This window comes from Eubalaena glacialis, chromosome 2, assembly GCF_028564815.1.
Source record: "Eubalaena glacialis isolate mEubGla1 chromosome 2, mEubGla1.1.hap2.+ XY, whole genome shotgun sequence".
Lineage (NCBI taxonomy): Eukaryota > Metazoa > Chordata > Mammalia > Artiodactyla > Balaenidae > Eubalaena > Eubalaena glacialis.
This window is the reverse complement of record NC_083717.1, coordinates 183,741,478-183,764,996: the sequence shown is the minus strand read 5'-3', so window position 1 is coordinate 183,764,996 and position 23,519 is coordinate 183,741,478. Positions and strand designations below refer to the sequence as shown.

General features: G+C 52.1%; 1 protein-coding gene across 2 annotated transcripts in view; it reads right to left on the bottom strand.

The window, feature by feature from the left end:
- SLC24A4 (solute carrier family 24 member 4) overlaps window positions 1–23,519 on the bottom strand; it is a 163,374-nt gene that overhangs the window by 36,697 nt on the left and 103,158 nt on the right. The window contains exons 3-10 of one of the 2 annotated variants that reach the window (XM_061182820.1): window positions 17,701–17,777; window positions 13,886–13,960; window positions 12,012–12,096; window positions 11,371–11,474; window positions 10,475–10,549; window positions 7,682–7,707; window positions 6,034–6,087; window positions 4,270–4,412 (exon numbers count right to left, since the gene is read on the bottom strand). In XM_061182820.1, the coding sequence (XP_061038803.1) occupies window positions 4,270–4,412; window positions 6,034–6,087; window positions 7,682–7,707; window positions 10,475–10,549; window positions 11,371–11,474; window positions 12,012–12,096; window positions 13,886–13,960; window positions 17,701–17,777 (639 nt within the window). The remainder of the gene's footprint in view (window positions 1–4,269; window positions 4,413–6,033; window positions 6,088–7,681; window positions 7,708–10,474; window positions 10,550–11,370; window positions 11,475–12,011; window positions 12,097–13,885; window positions 13,961–17,700; window positions 17,778–23,519) is intronic. The other variant, XM_061182821.1, reaches the window with a different exon arrangement.

Sequence of the window (23,519 nt, the reverse complement as noted above, 5' to 3'; positions counted from 1 at the left end):
CTTTCAGTTCCTCATCTAAGCCTCACAGGGCAGCCCACCTACAAAGTGGACAGGATCCCTGCCACCTCTCACCCCTGACTCTGAGAGGACCTTTCTTTCCCGCTGTTTACAGAGGCTCAGACAAAACTTTACAAATTGACAAGGGCCTCCTGGAATGGAAAATGCTGGGAGGCGCCAGAGAGCACCGGCTCTAAACTTCCCATGAGGCCACTTGCTCTGTCTTAGAGGAACCATCTCCACCTGGCACAAAAGGATGCTTCCAAATTTGTTCTCCATGAGGTAGGCAGTGAGGTCAAAGATCTGGCTCACAGGCCCTGGACGAGGCAACTGAGACCCAGGAGAAGCCTGCTTGTGGAGGGTGCACGGAGAGCTGCTGGCCGAGCCCAGTGTCTCCAGTAAAACCAGCACCCTCCAGCAGGGAGGCCACTCTCTCTGACCCTTTGCTTCCACTCATGAGGCTGAAGAACAAATCTCCCCAGTGCCCAGACCTGCCCTGCCACCTTCCCAAACATGCTCCAAGCTCGAGTCCTGGGGGGTTTGACATTTAATTCCAGAGCCCCAGAGGGTCCAGAAACAGAAGCACTCCTGAACACAGCACACAGAAGCAGGGGGGCTTTCCCCTCCAAGGGGCTATCAAGGCAGATATGCCCATCCCTCTCCACTGGTCGCCAGCTCCCGGTGAGTGTCCTTCCTGGATAATAGGGTAACCAGGAGCAGTCGAGAGAAACCTGAGCAAGAGTTAATGGCACAAACACGAACAAATGCACACCAGCCACACACACCCTCACCAAAGAGGCAGCAAGGCTCAGCAGACAGGAGGCGTGTAGTTAGAACCAAAGCCAGGAGGACCATGCATTTTTCGGAGACAGACACTAACCGCCAACAAGGCGTGCGTTGGACTCACGGATTTTGTTTTTTAAATGCATGTGTTATCGCTTGGATGAAAGCAGATTACTTACAATTTAGAAGAGGAGAAGAGTTAAGGAGACAAAGGCCAACAGGGATTGCCAGAGGTGATTAGCGTGCGCGGACGCCGGGAGTCTGGGGCAGCATTCTTGATGGTGGCCCAGATGCCAGGGGGTTATGTGAAGGAGGGTGTTAGTAGAGGGGCTTCGATGCTCGGGGCCTCTGGCCTTTGGGATGGCCCCTCTCCTGGCTCGGTCCCACTCTGAGGATCGGGAGCCCCCGTGCCCACAGCCCCACCCTGCTGCAGGAAAGCTGGAATCCTTCCCTCCTCTGGAGCCTCCACCTCAGAGGCAGGGGGAAACCAGCAAAACAGCCACAGGCTCCGTGGGTAGAACCAGCCCTATTATGGGCACCACCTGGGGGAACAGTCGGGCTCAGGAGGAGGGAAGGAGGAGGGAAGAGCCATGATACCTGACTTCTCAGGCACCTTGTCCTGGCACTGCCCACCAAGTGGCAGCACAGGGTGATATGTCCAAGCCAAGGGCGCCTGCCCAGCAGGTAACCCAATCAAGTACAGCATGTTTCTCCGGCAGTTCAGCCTAAGGCCAGGTATCCTTCCCTCTCTCCCTGCTCCAAGCCAAAGTTGTGTCTAGGGCCAGGGCAGCTTGGAAAGGTCCCAGGGTGAGCCCAGCCCGTGGTCAAGATGGTCTTGGTTGTCAGGCCATGTTCAAGGCCACCTGACAGCCAGCAAGGAGAGGCCGGACCCCCAGCCGTGACAGGAAATGACGGCGTGCCTTCCTGCCTTTGTCCTCGTCACCTTTTCTTGGTGTATTGTGCTCTGCTTTCTTGAGCTGAATTGAAGTGTGATGTAAAAAATGTGTAAAACGTTTAGAGAAAAAAAAACCCAAACAACTGTACGCAGAACAAAGTTGGAGGATGCTCTTCCCCTCAAGAGAGAAAACTGGCTCGAGCTGACTTGGTGAGCTGAATTGTAGGACCTTTAAGAACATTTAAGTACATAAAGGTCTCTAATAGAACTGGGGGTAAAGAGGCAGTGTGTCCTCTTCTGTCAAGAGGTTGGGTTAAAAATGTTTGATTTTACATATATGGGGAAATACCAAAGCTGATACCAGCAAAGTCAGTGGTGTGTGTGTGTGTGCGTGTTTTCCTGAAATAACTTAGTAGCCAGCAATCTTTGACAACCCTGGATGGGGTAGTTTACACGACCTGCCTGAAGGCTGAGGACCAGGGGAGAGAAGCTCCGAGTCGGAAAGATTCTGTGGCAGCACCGTGAGAAAAGGCAAAGTCCCGAAGCCCCGTTCTCCTCAGGCCCCGCCCCCCCCCCGGGGTGGTACAGGCGCTCCTTCCTGCCCCTGTCAGTCTGCTTCTGGGGGACACTGCCCTGCACACGGCCCTCTGGGAGGGAAGGGGCATCCACCAACTGGGGTTGTATCTCTGGGTTTCCCACCTCTCCAGTTCCAGGCCTGCATCCCCCCAACCCCCCAAATCTTTTCCTCCTTGGCCTTTATCTAAGCGCATTCACCCTGATAAGAGTTGGAGGGAGACCTATCTTCGCACCTTTCCCTGTGCCTGGGGGCAATCCTGTGTCTAATCTTCCAATTTTTTAGAAACTGCCCTGGGCTTCGAAATTTGGGGAAAAGCCATAAACTTGTGGGAAATCCTACTGTCGTGGGTACAAAAGTGAGGGAGACAGGCCACCAGGGAGCGCCTGGAAAGGCCCCGCACGGGCTGTGGCCTCGGGACAGCCGGGATCTCCGTGGAAGAGGAAGTGGCTCACGTCCCTGCCCCGTGGCACTGGGGACGGGCCTCTTCCCGCAGCCACAGGGGCGGCAGGTAGCTCCCGGGGCTGGCACCTGAGGATGCGGCTATTCCCCACTGGCCTGAACGACTCCGCATGTGGAATCTCTCTTCTTGCCACGGGGCTCCAGAGGACCCCAGGAGCACTGATCTCCCTGGACGAGGGCAGCCAGGAGCAGCCTCTGTCTTAAGACACTGTGGGTGGGGATGCGTTGGAGCCGAGGAGACTGTCTTGGAAACGGGCTCTCCCCCGGGGCAGCCTCAAGAAACAGGACACATGGCACAGCCCCACCCTCTGCAGGCCTCCTTTCTCACCCCGCCCACGGGTGGGCCTCGGCAGCCAGGCTGTGGCCTTGGCCCCACTCACACCCTCTCCCCACCGGCCTCCCTCCTTCCCCGTGGAGAAATCCACCCCTCACTCAGCACCCACGACAGGTGCCTTCCTCCTGGGGGTTACCTGGGACGGGACAGAACATGCTTGCCCGGAGCGCACATGGGGGCAGCTCCTACCCTGACCCACCCCAGGGTGGAGGCTGGGGAGGGAGCCTAGGAATACAGATTTCGGCCTCCACGTGTCCCAGACACTGGCAAACAGTCCGCTCTGAGACATCAGTGACACCACAAAGGAATTAAAGTCACCTGAAAGAGGGTGTGACTTGCCCAAGGCCATGAGGAATAAAGGAGAAATACTCCTCGGGTAGCTGGTCCAAGGGGCTCGCTCCTGGTTAAAGGAGGCCCCTAGCAACACTGTGGGTGGAACTCAACAAGGCCAGCTTAAGCTGTTCTTTCCAGATCTTAACTCCAAGAATCTATTCAGGCCTTAACACAGGTCTTGGATGGGAAAGAGTGTGAACTCTCTCGCCTTCCTGGCAGCTGTCCCCACAAATGGAGTCACCTGGTAACTGGCTGGATTAAGAATCGAGGACAAGGTTTCCAAGGCAGGAGCCGGTCGGGCCCAGACATTTGGGGAAGCTGACAGACACGGGCTGGCTCCGGAGGCCCAGAACCCCCGGACAAGGGGCCAAAGAGAAGCTGAGGAGACCGGACCACAGTCCCCAGGGGAAGGGGCTCCCACCAGGGCTCTCGGGGGTGGGTCTGGAAGTCCTCGAAGCTCCGTGGCCTCCTTCCCGGCCTTGCTGTTCATCTGGGCAAGGAGCCAGTGGTCTCTCTAGAGCAGAGCTTCCAGAACTGGGCCTGGCATTTGAGAAACCAGAGGGAGACCGAGCCTGCTCTGCCTTCCCACGTGCTCAGCTTCCTGTCACCGGCCTTTGACATGGGTCAGAGATGTAATTCACTGCATCTCAGGAAAGCCGAGCAGGGCTTGAGACTTCCTCGGGAGGCCTGGGGCGATCCCCGAGGTCGTGACTGTGGACTCTTATTCATCCTTCTCCCATCTGAGCCACACCTCCTAAATGACTCGCCCTCCTCATTTAGGGTCCTGTGGCCAAGGGGAAGAGTGACAATTCAGAGGGAGTGTGTGTGCGCACGGAAGGGGAGAGTGGTTTCAATGACACGGTCTGCCTGCTCCTGTCTGCTCAGCCTTACCTGGCCCCAGCAATGGCATGGAAGGGTCATCAGAGCTACTATCACAGTAATCATTACCATCCTCCAGCTCACTGTTGACCGTGTTGCCATTTGCAATGGTCTTTTGTTTGACTGTGAAAAAGGCCTGAATCTTCACATTGTACCTGCAAGTCAGTTAAGGCGGGAGGTCAGAGCTGCGGGGTAGACTGGGCAGGGCCCACCCCCACCTCCTTCCCCTGTGCACCTGCAGTGAGCACGGCCCTGGGTGAGCTGGTGGGGGGGCTGAGGCTTTTCAACCCAGCTGACAGAGGCTCCTAACAGGAACCTTGGAATAATGTGCCGTCGCAGGGGGCCTGCTGCTCCTGAGCGGGCTTCCTGGGGACATGAGAGACCTTCAGCCCAAGAAAATGACTGACGCCTGCCTATGCGTGCCATAAACCTGTCCTGACCAAAGAAGTTCAGCCCAGCCTCAGAACAGGCTCGAAGCAGGCGTTCCCGGGCCTGGCCTGGCTCCCGTGGGCTGCCTGGGGGCCCGTGCCTGTCCCATCCCAGCCAGCGCTGCTGCCCACACCGACAACAGGCTCTATCCCAGACCCCAGGCTGGCGGCCCCGCTGGAAGGCACTCAGAGAGCAGACGGTTTAAGGACCATTCTCTCGCAGTCTGACAGCGTATCATCCATCTTTATAAAACATTATAAACGTTTTAGGTCAACGGGGGGATTCATAGCGTCGTAAACCTCAGTGGTATTTTCCTTTTTAATTACCTGCGGAGGTGTGAGGAGAAAGTTACAAACCTGAACGTGGCTTAGCTCATGGGTAGCCTTTTTTTTCTTTTAATTGTAGAAAAATACATACCACATAAAATTTGCCGTCTTAACTATTTTCCATTTTTAAGTGCACAATTCAGTGGTAGTAATTACATCTGTAAGGTTGTGCAACCATCACCACTATCTAGTTCCCAAATATTTAGTATCCCAAACAGAACTCTGTTCCCATTCACTGATGAGTCATTAATTACTCCCTCCCCCAAGCACCTGGTAATCAATCTCTAATTCGCTGCCTGCCGCTAGGGATTTGAGTCTCCTCAGTACGTCACATAAGTGGAACCGCACAGCTTTTGTCCTTTTGTGACTGGATCCCTTTCACCCAGTATAATGTTCTCAAGGTTCATCCACATTTGTGGCATGAGTCAGAATTTCCTTCCCTTTCTGTGGCTGAATATTAATTCATCATGGGTAGTTCTGAGATGATTCTGACCTGGGCAGCTTCCGGAGGGCCTCGGGTACACAACCCTGGCGCCAAGGTCTGCATCTTTAGAACTACAAGTGGTGCCCGGTGCAGCTATGCAAGGTGGCAGCCCCGAGAGGTGGCATTTTATGAAGTCTGGACAAAATGGAGGTGCCCAGCTCTTTCAAAAGAGTGGCATTAAATTATCAGGCGTTAAATTTATAGAGACAGCACAAAAGAGCGGTCACCCTGGGGCACGGGCCAGGGGTATGGAGCGGGTTGGGAGAGAGGTCCCTGCTTGCTATTTGTTTTGGGAGTGGCCTCAACCTCCCCCCCACCAGCCAGCCACCCACCCCGGCCCAAGTGCGGACAGCACCCTAACACAGAGTCTATCTCTCTCCCACTCTGGCTGCCCTAGCAGGGTGTCCCCCAGAGAACTGGGGTGGCCACAAGTGACCGCAAGGGCTGAAGGAGGTTTTCTTCCTGCTCGGACAAAAGGCTAAAGCAGGATGTGAAACCAGGGGTGAGACAGCCCAGAAGAGGAGAAAGGGCACTTACTTCATGATCAGAATGTAAAACACGTACAAGATGATGAGCACCAGGCCTTCCCACCTCAAAGACAGAAAGGAGACTGGTTAGAGCCAGGAGGCCCACAGCGCTGAAGGCTGGGAGTGACCAGCACAGCGGGTGCAGCAGGGTGGGTGGTCCTGTCACCTTCCTTGACCCAGCGCCCGGCCCAGGACCCAGGCATGCGGGCGAGCCACCCAGCCCCCAGCTATCCTGCAATCTGAAGCTCGCTTGGTAACAGAGAAGGCTGAGGGTGGGGCCTTCTCAACTACAGGGAGTCTCATCTACAGGACTCAGGAGGAGTCCCCCCAGCTACCTAGAGAAAGGAGGGCCCAGGGCCACCTCATCCCAGACTCAGGGAGGGGAGTGGCCTGGAGTCATGACGCTAAGAGGCCCTATGGTCACCCGAGATTCTGGCCAGCGACAAGAGAAGCTGTGGGTGCGGGTGGGAAGGGGCCCTAAGAACGGCCTGAAGAGATGGGCCAGTCACAGGAGCCTCTTGGGCCAAACACGGGGGCTGGGCTGGGTGGGGGTCTTTCTGGGGTGCACTCTTATTGCCGTCCTGCAGAACCAGCGTCCGACCCCACACATGGTGGGGATTTCTGTAGCTCAGAACACAAGCCTCTGAGGAGTCGCACAGCTTAATTTGTTGGGTCATCTGACAAGTGTGTCCTGAAGACCTACTATGTGCCCGACATGAGCTATAGTCATTTTGGGGAGCTCTTCCTCTGCTAGCCCACAGCCCAGCAGAGCCACAAAGGGGTCTGTAGATGACCCGACCACCCCCTCAAAACTCCATCTGCAGATGAGGAAAAGGAGACCCAGAAAGGGAGAGACTTCTTGGCTCACACAGTGGGTTAGGACCCAGAACCAGGATGCTCTGGGCCCATAGCACGCAGCCGCTCGCATCAGTTCTCCTGAATCTATGCCCAACAAATAACCACATACAGGATGCAGATCTGAATCACTGTCAATGAAGAGAACCGTTTTTATGGTTTATGAATGTAAGATGCATTCATGCCCTATAAATTAGAGTGGCAATATCAACCTCTTTAGAAGTTTATGCTTTATGTATCTTGATTAAGAAATCACTTCCTACCTCCATATCATAAAGATGAGTCCCTATATTCTACCCTAAATTGTTTCAATTTTGCTTTTCACAGCGAGATCTTTAATCCCTCTGGGATTTATTCTTGTATAAGGTGTGAGGGAAGGAGCTGATGTTATTCTATATGAATTCCTCATTTTTGTAGTATGAGGACCTCTCCCGCCCCCCGCCCCCAACTCACTACCTCATCATGATGCCTGTCGTATCCCCCAGCCCAGAACTGGGCCCATTACTGGGTTCTCAGTTCCATATTGGCCTATGCTTATCCCTGTGCAAAACACCATACTGTTTTCATTATTTTAGCTTTATAATATATCTTGATATCTGGCAGGGAGGGAATACTAAGGAAAACAATCTTTGTCACTTTGAAAGGATAAATAAAGGCATGACTGCTTAGAATGATACCCTTTTTACTTTCACAAGTTCATAAACTTATGTTTGTAAAAATAATTTTAAAAAAGATTCAATGAACCCGACAAGCAAGGATACTAACAAAAAAGGAACAACGAGAAACAAACTTTAAAAACTTACCACACAATTTCTTCATCATATATGAACTGGAAGGCAAAAGAAACAAAGGGCGGGGCGACAGATTTATTCCAAAAGAAGAACAAACGCAGACCTCTAAGCACCCAGAGCCAACACATAGGCTAGTTATGTGTTTCACAGAAAGCTGGCTCTTCTCTCCATGTCTGGGTTTCTCAAACATAGAAGGTGACCTTTCCTTAGTGGAAACCTTGGTCAGTAGATGCTGCAGTATGAGGCCTAGGGTGGGTCTCCAAAGAGAACTGGCCTGTGCTACCAACAGTCCAAGTAGCCACTGGGGCCAACCTGGCAGGGGTCTGCCCTCATTAATGGAACAGAGTTGCTGAAATCAAGAATCTTAAAAACTGAAAAGGCATCTCTGTATGTATGTATGTTTGTGTCTGTCTATCTACCTACCTACCTACCTATCTATCTATCGATCGATCGATCTGCGGTACCTCTGTGTGTGTGGGTGGGGAGGAAGGGGTGTCATTTTTTTAAAAATAAAGAGTAACCCCTTTGGAAACTCTGAGGGCAAAGGACCCATTTGTACCATTTGAAGGGAGGCCAGGGGTGATGGTGGGGATGCCGTGGCTTCCTAAGAGGGCACTGACATTGCCCAACAATTCCACCCAGCATTGCCTACGTGGGACACGGATGAATGATGCTTCCGTGGTCTAGGGGAGGAGTCCTGTGACCACCCCAGCCAGGCCCAGTGTGCACAGGAAGGTGGAGGGGCAGTGCCCACCAATCTGATCTTGGAGACACGGGATGCCAGGAGAGACCAGGGGGATGTTGTCTGGACTTGGGTCCATTGTACCCCTCTCCTGGCTGTCACGGCAGGCAGCACACACAGAATCTGCTTTGGGAAGTCACTTCGGAGAGGGTCCTCCTGGCTGGGCATTGCTGTGAGGCTCCCCAAACTCAAGCCTCTGAGGAAGAGGCACTCAACAGAGGGGAGCCCAGTGCCACCACCTGGGAAATGTGGGGGACATTTATGGGGATAGTTTCAGTTTTTATAACCCAATGGAGGGCTACTGGCATTTAGAGGCAGTGAAGGCCCGGGGTGCTAGTCAGTCTAGAGCATGTGAAATGGTTCTACCAGAGGAGTTCTTCCGTATTTGGCACACGTCTTAAATGTCCTGCTAGATATTTAGGCAAGCAGAAAAAAAAATGACCTGAGCCTCGACCTTAATTCCATTTTGCAAATCAAAGTATTCTTACATGGTTTTAATAAATACTTAATTTTCTAGTGAGTTAACTGTCATGCAAATGGAGGGATGATTGTACTTGGCTCTGTTTAGGATTTTATCAGGAGTCATGCATAATTTTGGAAGATCACATCATCAAGGTTGGCACCACTCATGGTGTTGCCAGCCCAGCATACCAGCCTCGGTCTGCACTGGTAGCTGTAGGGCCTGGAGATTTCCCATATGGGGGCAACGGATCACATCATTCAGCATTCTAGCACCTTCATGCCCAGACAGTTACACACTGAAAGATGCATTCTTTTATTATGAATTACTTTTATTTGTCCTTTATGGTATAGTTTGGGCATTATATTGATTTTGTAAAATTGTGTATAGGTAAATAGTTTTATCTCTTTCATTTTTGGGGGTGTGGTGGGCAGCCTCTCAGGTGCCCCGATGATCCCACTACCTGATCTTCATGCTCCCCTGCGTGCGTGGCCTGAACTTAGGGATTTGCTCGTAACAGAATATGGCAAAAGTGATGGGCTGTCACTTCCGAGATTCGGTTGCAAGCAGACTGTGGCTTCCAGCTTGGTGTCTCCTCGCCCCTGCTGGGAGGGAAACCAGTCCCCATGCCGAGAGCTGCACTGTGGAACAGCCCGAGGCCGGCCTGCAGCCTCGCGAGTGATCCTGAAAGCAGATCCTCGCCCACGGGAGCCTTGACATAACTATACCCTGGCAGACACCCGTGAGCCAGAGGGCTCGGCTAAGCCACTCCCAGATTTGATGCATAGAAAATGGGAGCAAGAAAGGTTTGCTGTTTTAAACTGCTGAGTGTTAAGGGAAATTTGTTACACAGCAACAGATAACTAATACAAGGGTCATGATTATCAAATCCAGTTGGCCCTAGATGTTCTTAGGTTGAGAACTGTCACTCTAGGGCACGCTCCATACTCTGAAATCTGGGCATGCCATGTGCATCTGCCCTCTTGAAAATGACCTGCCCTCATGCCTTCACTTTAAAGCTCCTTTTGGATGGAAGCTGCTCCCCTGTGGATGACATGGTCCTTCCTTGGCAGTAACCTGTGTCATGGGCTTCGGTGCTGTGTCACTGTCATGTGCCATGATGTACCCGAGCCCTCAGGGATCCCTGTTTCAGCCCCTCTGCCTTTTCTGCCCATATCCTTGCTCCCAGCTGCCAACCCTGATTGCTCCCAGCTGGCCTCTCTTCCCTGCTCCGCCGTAAGGTGGGAAACCAGAAACTCTGCTCTTTAGTAAATGGGCTCTAAGTGAGGATCTGAAGGCCTCTGATGAGCATCTGCTTGAGCTTAACTGCATCGACCGTATGATGCCTTCTTTAGCTTTTTCAAGGCCTTTGTGCCCTCAAGGTGGTACCTGGATGTGATGGATAAGCAAAGCATCAGGTATGAGATTTTCGGGACAGGGAGGCACGGTGGTGGGAGATTGGTCAACGTGACTGCGAGGAATGGCCAGCACACCCCAGGGTAGGGGTGCTGTGGGTTCTCTGGTTCTAGTGCCAGGGACAGAGGTGGGCAGGGCCCCGGTGCCTTCACAGGGGCGGGGGGTGGGGGGGGGGAAGGTAACTCACGGCAATGAGCACAATGACAGAGAGGGTGTAGTACACAGAGTCTCGGCACACGGCCCACCACGTCAGACGGATCACCTGCTAAGCAAAGGACCATCAGCTGTTACTGGCTGGGGAGATGGGGTACGGGGGCCGGGGGACACTGCTGGGGGCCTCCCACCACCCCCAGACCCCTGCAGGTGCAGACACATGTCCATGGAGCTCATCTTAACTGTGCCACCAGAACCACATCTTGTCTGGCCGTTCAAGGCCACACTGCGCTCTTTGTCACATCTGGGGACGGAATGATACCACATCATGTTCCTAAGTGATGGCAAAGCTGTCCCCTGTTCCTCCAAGGTGACCACATGGCATGTTTCCCAGCAGAAGCCATGTGTCAGGGGGAGAGGCCAGAGGCACTCACTCTTCCCTCCGATGTTCGAACCTTCCGGGAGTGACCGGCTGCCTACCTCTACCTCCCTTGGCCGGGCGGGGCCTACCCTTGAGCCTGACTCTCTGAGATTAAGTCTAATGTCCCCCTGGGGCTCTGAGGACCAGGAAGACACGATGGGGTTTCAACAACAAGCCAGCTTCGTGCGTCCTGTGGGGAGGCCGAAGGCGGGCCCCAAATATGTGCAAAGTCTAGCTCAGGGTCAGAGTTACAGGAGACGCCTCCTAAATATTTACTGCTGTTGAATGAACGCTCCCCCCCTTGGACCAGCCGCAGAGCTGACGCTCTTCCTGTTCTCAGACCCACCGGTGGAAGGAAGGTAGGACAGCCCTGCTACACGTGAGGAAGCAGGCTCGGAGAGGAAACCGTTTCTGATAGCCACAGCACTTAACGGGCTCGGCTAGGGCTGGGCCTTGGGTCTCCCCGCGCTGTCCCTATGTCATTTCGTACGGAGAGAGAGACCACTGACCTGCCCTGCGGATAATCCACAAACTCCAATTATACACAGGATGTTGAACACAGCAGAGCCCACGATGGTCCCAACCCCGACATCTCCGTGGGTGATGAACACACCTGGAAAGAGAAAGGCACAAACACTCCTCTGCAAAGCCCAGGCCTTCCCCTTCCTTAGACCCGGGCTGGCTCTGTGTCCCCCACCCCACGAACGGAGGGAAGCTGTTCTTATTATCAGAGAACACCAGCGACGCGGTTGAGGACAGCAAAACCAGAGGTGGAAGTGCCCTCAGGGACCGGCTACTCTAATGCTCCCACTTTCTGAACAGCTTTATTGAGATGTAACTCACATGCCATAAAATTCACCCATTTAAAATGTCAATTCAGTGTTTTCTGGTCCAGTCACAGAATTATACAGTCATCACCACAATCTAATTTTAGAACGTTCACTTCGCCCCCAAAAGAAACCCCATACCTGTTAGTACCCCACTCCACCTCACACCCCTGGGAACCACTAATTCACTTTCTAGCTCTCTACTTCTCCCATTTTATGGATGAGAAAACTGAGACTCAGAGCTGACAAATGCCCACGCTAGTCTGGGCACCAAACCTGGGCTCTCTTTGCATCCTGCATCTCGGGGCGACGGGACTTCTTACCAATTACAGAGGCAAACAGCTCTGGCGTCGAGCTTCCTGCAGCCATGAAGGTGGCTCCAGCCACATCTTCACTCAGATGGAGTTTCTGAAACAGAAGCGACCGCAGACCCTCAGGCTGTAAGACGGGGGCAGTGAACATGCTAACTGGACACTTGGCAGCCCGGGAGAGCGCAGGGGAGCAGCACCGTAGCCAGAGTCAAGCTCCTGGGCTGGCAGCCTCTCCTCCCTGCACCTCCTCCACACTGCCAGACACTCAACCCAGAATCACCTGTCCCCTTCCCCCATCTGCCCATTTCTGTTCACTCTCTGAGCCCTTAAATAACGTCTCCTTGATGAAGCCTGTCTAAGTGGCCACCACGAGGCAGCCACTCCCCTGGGACAGAGGAGCTGAAACACGAATCACGCAGTGAGGGTCTGAGATCCATGCGCTTGCCTCCCCGCTGGATGACGAGGACAAGGCTGGTCTTTTTCGTCTTTGGATGCCTGGAACAGGGTCTGGTGCTCAGCGGGGAGTCCACCAGTTTAGCGCCCATCTCCTCTGGTGCTCACACAGACCGTGGGTACCAAGCGGACCTCCCCACGTCAGGTTGTGGGATGTGGAGGCCTCGGACGCACAGCCTGGCTCCTGCATCCCAGAAGGCCTTCTCAGTGGCAGGCCCGACACCTGGCTGCTCACTGAAACAGACCCTCACATCCTGTCCCCAGGGCTGAGCCAGCACGGGACAGGGCTGGAACTGTCAAGGCCCACTCTGCTTGGCGACACTGTGTTCTGGCCACAGAGGCCCATCCTCTGATCTGGAATGTGGGGCTGGAGGCTTCGGGGGCTCGGGAAAACCACGGAGATTCTGGGTCCGCCTGAATGCCAACTTGAAGGTGCCCACCTGTGGTTCTCAGAAGGCCCCTGGGCAGGCTGGCTCAGGGCAGTGTTCTGCCTCCTCCTGCCCTCACCTCCCAAAGCGCTCCTGGGCAGCCTGGGCTCTGAAGCCACTGCGGAATCCAGTCCCTGGGCCAGCACAACCTCCCCACGGAGCTTGCTACAGAACGGGAAGGGCTGCGGCTCTGGGCTCGATGGGGTCCCCGGAAGGGCTGCGGTTCTGGGCTTGATGGGGTCCCCGGAAGGGCTGGAGCTCTGGGCTTGATGGGGTCCCCGGAAGGGCTGCGGCTCTGGGCTTGATGGGGTCCCCGGAAGGGCTGGAGCTCTGGGCTTGATGGGGTCCCCGGAAGGGCTGGGGCTCTGGGCTTGATGGGGTCCCCGGAAGGGCTGGGGCTCTGGGCTTGATGGGGTCCCCGGAAGGGCTGCGGCTCTGGGCTTGATGGGGTCCCCGGAAGGGCTGGAGCTCTGGGCTTGATGGGGTCCCCGGAAGGGCTGCGGCTCTGGGCTTGATGGGGTCCCCGGAAGGGCTGGAGCTCTGGGCTTGATGGGGTCCCCGGAAGGGCTGGAGCTCTGGGCTTGATGGGGTCCCCGGAAGGGCTGCGGCTCTGGGCTTGATGGGGTCCCCGGAAGGGCTGCGGCTCTGGGCTTGATGGGGTCCCCGGAAGGGCTGGAGTTCTGGGCTTGATGGGGTCCCCGGAAGGGCTGGAGCTCTGGGCTTGATGGAGAACGGGGTGGGGAACCATCACTGACCCCAGGTAGAAGCCCGGCCACCTTAGCCCTGCTGCAGAGGAGGTGCCACAGAGGTTCAGCCACTGAAGCACCTGTGATAGCTTTTAGCAGAATCCAAACCATGCTACATCCTGTCCTGCCCCGTCCTGCCTCTGCCTGGGCCTGCTCCCCTCTCTGGTCCTTCTTCGCCTGGTACCGACATGCCACGTGTCAATCACCCCCAGCCCCGCACCCAGGCTTTGCCAAAGGGTCCTAAGTCCTTCCCACGTACCTCGCAGATCTTCTCTAGAGACGGAACGAAGAAGTCATCGCACACTATGGCCAAGGCGTAGAACATGTACAGAGCCTGCGAAGGAAATGGGGAGACAGAGAGTGTCAGCCAGAACTCCTGCCACTGAAGGGCACGGCCAGGCGTCCATCACCCTCCAAACCAGCCTGCTCGGGCAGAGGCCAGGTGACCAGAGGGAGGCACAGAGGAAAATTCCAGCACCACAGAGATGTGATTCCTCAATTCCCTCACTGACAGATGGGGAAACTGAAGCCCAGACAGGAGAAATCACTTGCTGAGCAGCGGAGGGGACCAGAACTCATGCCACAGGGTCCTGTGCCCCTTCCTCTCTTCTTAAAGGAGCAGCTCTCTCTTCAGCACCACGGTAGGCCCTCAATAGGCAAGACCCTAATCTTAAGGGCCAAGAGGAAAGTATTTAAAATTGCCATTTTAAGAGTTTAAAATAATCATCATCCTGATTTCCCCTCTTTAGTTTTAGAGAAGGCATCATTTCCTTGTTACTGACTGCCCACCTCCTGCCAAAACAGATGGCAACGTGAGACCCAGCCTTTCCTGGGACGCTGCTTGATGTCGGTCCAGGTTAAAATCCACAAGCCATTTGCACTGGGAGGCTCATGGAACAGAGTCCAAATTCCAGTGCTAATCCTCGGAATTATTTGCCTTGTGATTTTGGATAAGCCACATCTCTAGGTCTCAGTTTCTTCTGTTTGATGACAGAGTAAGAACAGATGGGTAGTTTTTAGATAGTTTCATCTACAGAACTCTTCCCTGACCTGTCCACCCAACACGGCTCTACTGAGCTCATCTTATGTGCCAGGTACTATTCTAGCCATTAGGGATAGGTGGCGAGGATGCCAGGAAAAGCCTCTGCCTCTTTGTGGGGGACGAGCAGATAGGCAAATGAAGTATCTGTAACTGCCAGGAAACAGCAAGTGCAAAGGTCCTGAGGCAGGAGCATGTTTGATGCATTTGAGGAACAGCAAGGTCACTGGTGTAGGTAGAACAGAGTGAGAATAAGGTGGAAAATAAAGAATGTGACGCTGGAGGGAGAGGCAAGGAGCAGGACCTGTGGAAAGGAGATGGGATTTTACTCTAGGCTCTGGTGGAAGCCATTTTTTCTTCAAAGAAAAAGTGACATGAATGCCCTATTCGCAAAAGAGGGAAAGGCTGGGCTGCTTCAGCTAAAACAGCGTGATATTATGACAACTTTACAATTAATTAACTGTGATTAAAGTGGAAGGTCTATCAACTGTGACCAAAGCATCTGAGGCAGATGTCTACTGGAGTCCAGGTGTGGCTTTCGCTGAATTTGACACATTATCTTTTGGGGGGGGAAGGAAAAAGGAAACAAATACTGGGGGTGTGGGTAAAGTGGACAGAGAGAGGTGGGAGAGACTCTGCTACAAAGCTTAGGATACCGACTTGAATTCACACCCTCGGAAGTTCCCCCCAACAGCATCTCCCAGGCAAAGGGTGTCCCGTGAGGGTGAAGGGCTTCTGGCTCCTCTGACACCTCAGAAACACTGGAGAGAAAAGGGGGCCAAGATGGCACCACTGTTTCCTTCACTTGGGCCAGAAGTTCTGAGAAGCTTCTTAGTGCTACAGACAAAAACTGGCTCTAAAGCTCCAGCCTTTTCTTGCTCTAAAGAAGGGCTCAGCAAAAACTTTTTCTTAAAGGGTCAGATAGTAAATATTTGAATCTTCGCAGGCCACACAGTCCGTCTTGACTCTGGTGCTGTAGAAGAGTAGCCATGGAATGGGTGTGGTTGCATTCCAATAAAATTTTATTTATAAAAACAGGAGGTAGGCTAGATTTGGCTCTCCAGACGTAGTTGGGTAATGCCTGGCCTAAAAGGTTCCTGCCTGGTGGCGCAGTGGTTAAGAATCCACCTGCCAATTCAGGGGACACGGGTTCGAGCCCTGGTCTGGGAAGATCCCACATGCCGCGGAGCAACTAAGTCTGTGTGCCACAACTACTGAGCCTGCGCTCTAGAGCCCATGAGCCACAGCTACTGAGCCCGCATGCCACAACTACTGAAGCCCACGCGCCTAGAGCCCGTGCTCTGCGACAAAAGAAGCCACCGCTGGGCTTCCCTGGTGGCGCATTGGTTGAGAATCCTCCTGCCAATGCAGGGAACATGGGTTCAAGCCCTGGTCCGGGAAGATCCCACATGCTGCGGAGCAACGAAGCCCGTGCGCCACAACTACTGAGCCTGCGCTCTAGAGCCCGCGAGCCACAACTGCTGAAGCCCGCGCGCCTAGAGCCCGTGCTCCGCAACAAGAGAAGCCACCGCAATGAGAAGCCCGCACACCACAACGAAGAGCAGCCCCCGCTCATCGCAACTAGAGAAAGCCCGCGCGCAGCAACAAAGACCCAACGCAGCCAAAAATAAATAAATAAAATAAATTTATTTAAAACAAAAAAAAAGAGAAGCCACCGCAACGAGAAGCCTGCGCACGGCAAGGAAGAGTAGCCTCTGCTCGCCTCAACTAGAGAAAGCCCGCGCACAGCAACGAAGACCCAACACAGCCAAGTAAATAAATAAATAAACTTTTTTTTAAAATTAAAAAAAACAGGTTCCTGCAAAATTCCTGAGGTCCTCTCAGGTTCAGGAAAAAAAGCTTTGTCAAGACTTTGATGAGGCAGAGGGACAGAACTATGGGACTAATTCGCCAAACCCACACCCCCTCAGTGAAAGGAGAGGGCATGGGAAAGCCAGAGATACTAGGAAGATAATAACTCTTATTAAAGAAATAATATACAGGTCTGTCACTCAAAATTTGCCCACAACCTTCATTTTCACCAGTGGTTTATCCTGTTAATTAAAACTTCACTCATACATTATTCTCAGGTGGCGACTCTCTCTGTGAGAATCCCAGCTTTCACTTGCTTAATTATCTCTTGCAAAGACGAATACTGGGTTGGGTTTAAATATATAAGCAGACGGTGCTGGGTGGTCAGGGAACCACATCAGGAGGAACATTTGCTGTGATTGATGCAAAGTAGAAAATTAAACCCTGAGCACTTTCATTTCCCTGCACTAAACAATGGGGCTGGCAAACTTTTCCTACAAAGGGACAGATAGTAAATTCTTTTGGTTTTGTGGATCACGGAGTCTCCGACACAGCTACTCAGCTCTGCTAGTGAAGCACAAAAGCAGCCACAGATGATACAGAAAAGCGTGAGAATGGCTGTGTTCCAATAAAACTTTATTTACAGACATGGGCAGTGGCTGCGGGCTGTAGTTTGCCTGCAGAGAAGAGCGACTTTTACCTATAATTTAGTTTTGAGCTCACTATGCCTTTTTGAACGGCTACTTGAACTCCACCACTGGTCATCAGGCTCATCTAACACTGAGGGAAGCTTGAGAAGAAGGGCACCAAAGTCTTAAACTAGTTATGTCAAGGCAGTAAAATGTGGGGGGATCCCGGGGATCATGATAGCAAGCGGGGACAGAGCCCTTATCACGTGCCCTGCGACGTCTGATGGACTTGACCCGTGTTCACTTGTATTTATACATCTGGGAAAGATGCTGTCACTCCCATTTTATAAAAGCAGAAAATGAGGCACAAGAAGACGTGAATCCTTGTCTCAGCTCTGGGGCCACTCGCTGTGTGACACTGAACAAGTCATTTCATATCCTTAAGCTTTCATTTCTTTGTGGTTAAAACACATCCAGCATCTGTTCTCACAGGGCTCTACAAAGACTGGATGAGATCTTTGACACGCTGTGCTCTGAAGACAGGTTTCACATGCCTGAAGTTTAGGGACATCCCACCCCGAGAGGGCCACTTACACCAAGGATATGCAGCAGGACGGCTCCGTGCTGTCGCTCGCTATTGGAGAACAGGTCTGTAGGGAACTCATGAATCGCTGGAAGACAAGAGGACATGGTAAGGTATTCAATATTAGTTATCAAGGGATGTCATTTGAGGTCTGGGGGGTCGGCCATGGAACTGAAGAGCCCCCCTGGTGTTAGACTGCCAGGGGAGAGGCCAGCTACTTCTCTGTCCAGGGCAGACCTGCGCTCTTAGGAAAACATTGCTGGATACGGAATTATCCAGATATTCTAGTACCTTAAAGTTGATCATGTTTTGCATACCCCTTGCAATTAAAAAAAAAGAATGAAACACTTCATACCCACTAGGATGGCTATAAACAAAAAGACAGATAATAACAGGGGTTGGCAAGGATGTGGAGATACTGGAACCCTCATACATTACTAGTGGGAATGCAAAATGGTGCAGTCCCTTTGGAAAACAGTCTGGCAGTTCCTCAAAAGGTTAAACAGAGTTACCATGTGACCCAGCAATTCCACTCCCAAGTATCTTCCCAGGAGAAATGAAAACATATGTCCACACAAAACCCACACACAAAATGTTCATAGCAGTATTATTCATAATAACCAAAATGCAGAAACAACCCAAACATCTACCAACTGATGAGTGGATAAATAAAGCGTGATATATACATACAAATGGAATATTATTTGGCAATAAGAAGAAATGAAGTACTGATACATGTTACAACATGGAGGAAGCTTGAGGACATTTCGCTAAGTAAAAGAAGCCACTCACAAAAGACTACCTATTGTATGATTTCATTAATATAAAATGTGAAGAACAGGCAAATCCATAGAGATAGAGGTAGATTAATGGTTGCCTAAGGCTGGAGGGTATGGGGTTTGGGGGATGAAAGCTAAAAGGTACAGGGTTTCTTTTTGGGGTAATGAAAATGTTCTAAAATTGTTTGTGGTGATGCTTGCACAATTCTGAATACTAAGAGCCACTGAATCGTACACTTTAAACAGATGAATTGTATGGTATATGAATTACATCTCAATAAAGTTACCAAAAAAAGTATAAAGAAGTCAAAAGTCACCAAAGAAGAAAATCGGGATGGTTCCTTGTTTTGTCAATGGATTCCAATCACATTCCTAGCAGACAGCTTTCCAAGTGGCTTCAACACACACTCGGATCTGTTACAAACACAATCCCTGCCAACGGTCAGGCTGAGGCCAGGGATGGCTGTCCTGCTTGGGAGGGCAGGCTCCGAGGTTACACGGCCAAGTTCAGTTCTCTGCTCTAATATTTACAGGCTGGGTCAACAGGGACACGTTCCTTAACCTCTTTGTGCCTCAGTTTCCTCATCGGTAAAACGGTGAGACTAATTTTAATAACATGCCTCACTGTTACAGCGTGTCAAGCTTGTGGTGGGCTTCAAACCTGCATCCCCCCACCCCCCCGCCCAGGACTGTGGAATACTCTTCCCTCACCACTGTCAAGTCAGAACTGAGAAGCAGCTCCACGAAGAGGAGAGGGGAGGCCCATCCCCTTCCGCTAGAGTCGCTTCAGAGCTCAGGGACAGGCGGCCTCTTGCAAAGCTCTTCCAGCCTGTCCCAGACCCATCAGCCCCTCCTCCCAATCTCTCCTCCTGTCCACAATGGACCTGTCACTCCACGGGGGGAAGCCAAGATCCCAGAGAGGTCAAGTGACGTTGGCAGGGTCGAGGATGGCAGTGCCAGCACTAAGAAAATCTCCTGTCCCCAGGGAGAGTATTCTTTTAGCGGTGCCACACAGAGCAGGGGAAACGATCCATGGGAGGCGAGGCTCTAGGTAAGCTTGGAGGGGGACCTGATGCCGAGCTGGAACAAGGGAGGAGGTGAGGGCCGACAGCATCCTTGTCCCCTAACCTCTCAGGCCCACTCAGGTGCCAGGTGTGCTTCCACTGGCATAGGTGGCATCTCAGGTCACTGAGTACCATGTCATAGGCCCTTCTTTGGCCCAAGGATGCTCCTGTGGGGTGGGTACCGCCACTTCTGTTATGGGCTCTTGGACCCCAACGTCACCGATAATGGCAGAATAATTCCTCCTCACCACCCCGCCCCCCATTGGAGATGACCAACAGGTAAGTATTTTATTTTGTGAATGTCATTTTTGCAGGTTCCCCGTCAGACACCAAAACACCCCCACGTCCTCGGCACTTCAGCTAGACCGGAAGCTTCTGGAAGGCAGGGATCCACATTGCCCTGCATTGCATTCACAGTGCCTCAGCCAGGCCTGGCACATAGTAGGTTCTCAATAGACCTTAACACTCAGTTGAATAAACAATGCTAAAATATTAACAAAAATGACAATCCACATCATCTCATCCTGTTAGAATGCTTTCGTTACCCTTGCAAACCTCTTAAATGCCTAGAATGATACCTGGTTCAGAGTGGGCACGTGATAAACGCTTATAAACTTCCAGGACAAAAATCCCTTCTCTGTAAATATAATTTGGCTCTAAGCTCTGAAAGGATGGTTTCTCCCTTAAAACAGAAAACTTTTCTGTTTAAGATGAGATTCTCCCAACAAGACCTAGAAAACATTAGCTCCCCAGACTCCCAAAACATGTTCCCACTTTAAAACAAGCAGCATTTAATGAAACATAGATTCTTTCACTTTTTTTCCCCTGTAATCAAACTTATTTAATAGAATTGCTGCTGTCAGTTCAAGGGCATGGGTCTACTTCAAGGCTTGTCGGCTCAGAGATGGAGAGTTATAAAGGCAGTAACTCAACATTCCTGCATCCAGGATCTTGTTTCCAGGAGAAATATAACTGGGATATTTCAGGGCAGATCAAGCAGACATTTCTGCCATGAAAATTCGAGACAGTTTTTAATTCTCCAAAGCAGTGATTTATCCAATACTGGGCACTCTTGGAAAATTAGAATCAAGTAATGCCGCCTTTTTGCCATAAGGACATTATCGTCTGGGCTCCAGCAGAGAGGGGATGCGGGTTATAAATGGCTTTGTCCTTGGTAGGAACAGGCTTCTAATGGTTCAGCCGCAGTGCCTTGCTCTGTGACCCCATGCATACGCTGGAGGGCTGCGGAGGGGAGTGAATGCCATCATGGTCTGAATTTTGCCAGCAGAGACAGAGTGACCGGCAGAGCTACCAGCTGCTAATCACCCTCTGTACCCACCCAAGTCTTCTGGACACACCCTGAGCCCATGAGGCAGGCACCGCAGCCACAAATATCCCTGTTTTCCAGATGAGACTCAGCGGGGGAGTGACTAGTTCAGGGACCACATAAGCCAGGACTCAGCAGGGGGATCCTGAGTTCCTCGTCTAGGGTTAAGGGCTGCCTCTAACATGGATAGAAATCATGCTGCACTGATTTGAAATGGGTCCTGATTCAACTACCCATCAGCTCGTGGGACCCTGGCCGAGTCATTTAACCTCTCTGTCCTTCTATTTCTTCAGTGGCAATCTGCTGCCATGCACGGGGGTGAAACAGTCATCGTTACTGTGTGTGCATGCCCTGGCGTGGACAGCAAAGGCTGCAAGCAGGGAGACGGCCACCCTGCCCTCCCTAGTTGGCAGCTGGAAGCTGGGACCAGTCCACTCCCCAGTTTAAGAGTCACATCCTCTAGAAATTGGCATACAGGGGGCGGGGTGTAGAGACCATGGAGCACATGCAGCAGGAACTCCACCCCTCCCACCTTCGTCATCAACAGCAACAATTTTATTTTTTAATTTTATTATTTTTAATTAATTTTTATTGGAGTAGAGTTGCTTTACAACGTTGTGTTAGTTTCTGCTGTACAGCAAAGTGAATCAGCTATTCATATACATATATCCCCTCTTTTTTGGATTTCCTTCCCATTTAGGTCACCACAGAGCATTGGGTAGAGTTCCCTGTGCTATACAGTAGGTTCTCATTAGTTACCTAATAGTGTGTATATGTCAATTCCAATCTCCCAAGTCGTCCCTCCCCCCTTCCCCCCCCACCCCGTATCCACATGTCCATTCTTTATGTCTGTGTCTCTATTTCAACAGCAGCAATTTTAAACTGCAGGCAGCCTATGCAGCTGCTTAAGGCTTTGTTTTCAGAAGCAGGTAACTTAGGTTTCAGGAAGTGCCTCTGTCCTTTACTTGTTACCTGCATGACCTTGGCGAGTTGTTTAACACCTCAGGACTGTTACCTCACCTATAAATGGGGATGCTACAGAACCTGCCCGCCAGGCTGCTGTAAGGATTAAGTGATACAGATAGTGTATGCACAGCACTTATCCCAGCTAGGCTGCCATCACTCTGAGGATTGTTGACTTACAGACTCCGCCCTCCACACCAGGTCTGTGCCCGCTGTTCCAGAGGATGAGCCTTGGTTTGTGAAAGCAGAAGAGAAGATGAGATCAGCTTAGTGGGGAAAAGAGCAAGCGTGATTATACCGGCCATGTTAGGATCTGAATGCTGGTGCAGTTTAATCCCAGCTTCCTGAGAAAACCTTCTTCTACTCTCTTGGGCTTGCTGGGATTGGGGGCCCCCGGCCACGTTCAACGGTGGGATGCTTGCGTGTCTGAGAGGGGCTGAGTCTGCCCTATCCGCTCAAATCCCCACCAGGGAGAAGAGAGGAATCAACAGGGCGCACACAAGCGGCTTTCGAGGTCACGCGTAAGACTTTAAGCCGCAGAAATCTGGTGGGTGTAGGGAAGAGATGTGTCTGCAGGTGGAGCTGAGCTCAGGAAACCAGAGATGATTCCAGCAACGTCCACACCCGGGGGCGGGCAGGGGAGGAGGAGGAGGGGAGATAAAGCTGCCAGCGACCCAGCAGCCACTCCCCACCCCTCTTTTAGGATTCTTTCCTGTGGACCTCGGAGCCCAGAGTTGGTTTCTCCGTCACTCTTGGTTCTGGAACATCCCCCCACCGCTGTGTGCAGGGCAGTGGGGAACTGGGGCGGGAGGTCCTTCCTGCCAGTTGCCTTCCTGAACACTCGGGGGGGGGGGAGGGAATATAAGGTCCCAGGGGACATCTGCCATCCCCTCCCCACCACTAGCTACTAAGTTCTCTAACACCTTATAAGCCAGACCCCTAGAGCACACTTGACCCTTCCTGTTGACACACACAGTTACATGGGTGATGCCATTATATTTCAGAAACCCTAAATTTATGTTGCCCTTTCAAGGCTCTATACTTTGGCCAACATTGCTGCTAGTTCCAAAATGTATGAATTTGTTCAACAAGTATTTACTAAGCCCCCACGCAGCAGGTGATGGACTCTCTGGGAGCAGGTGGACGAGGCCCTGATGCATCTGTGAGCATCCTTAGGCCTGGCAGCTCTTCACCTTGGAGGGTGATGGGAGCTTCTGGAGAAAGCCAAAGTTATTCAGAAAGCAGGAGGTTATCAGGATGGCGAACACCCTGATCCTGAACGAGTTCAAGTCAATACGTGCTTCTTGAGCATTTACTATGCGCCAGGTGCTAGGCTAGGGGCTTAGCCTTGAGGATGTGCCCTTAACGGGCTGGTGAGGGTCCAATAAGGCAACAAATGACTGAGAGACAGGAAGAAGCCTGCTGTGATGGTGAGGCATGAAGGAAGCCAGGGGTTACTGACCCGGGGGAGGTGGGACGGGCAGCAAGCCCATGGAGACAGTGGCACCCTCGTCAAGTTTTGGAGGCTGCGTTACTGACTTTTCAAAGTCCTTTAATCTGCCATGTCAGTCCTGAGAAGATCATTATTCCCATTTTGTTGATGAGGAAATGGAGGCTCTGCGAGGCTTAAGGATTCATCTGCAGTCAAACAACCACTGTTTGGCACAGGTGAGAGAAGAACCCAGGCTGGGAGCCCA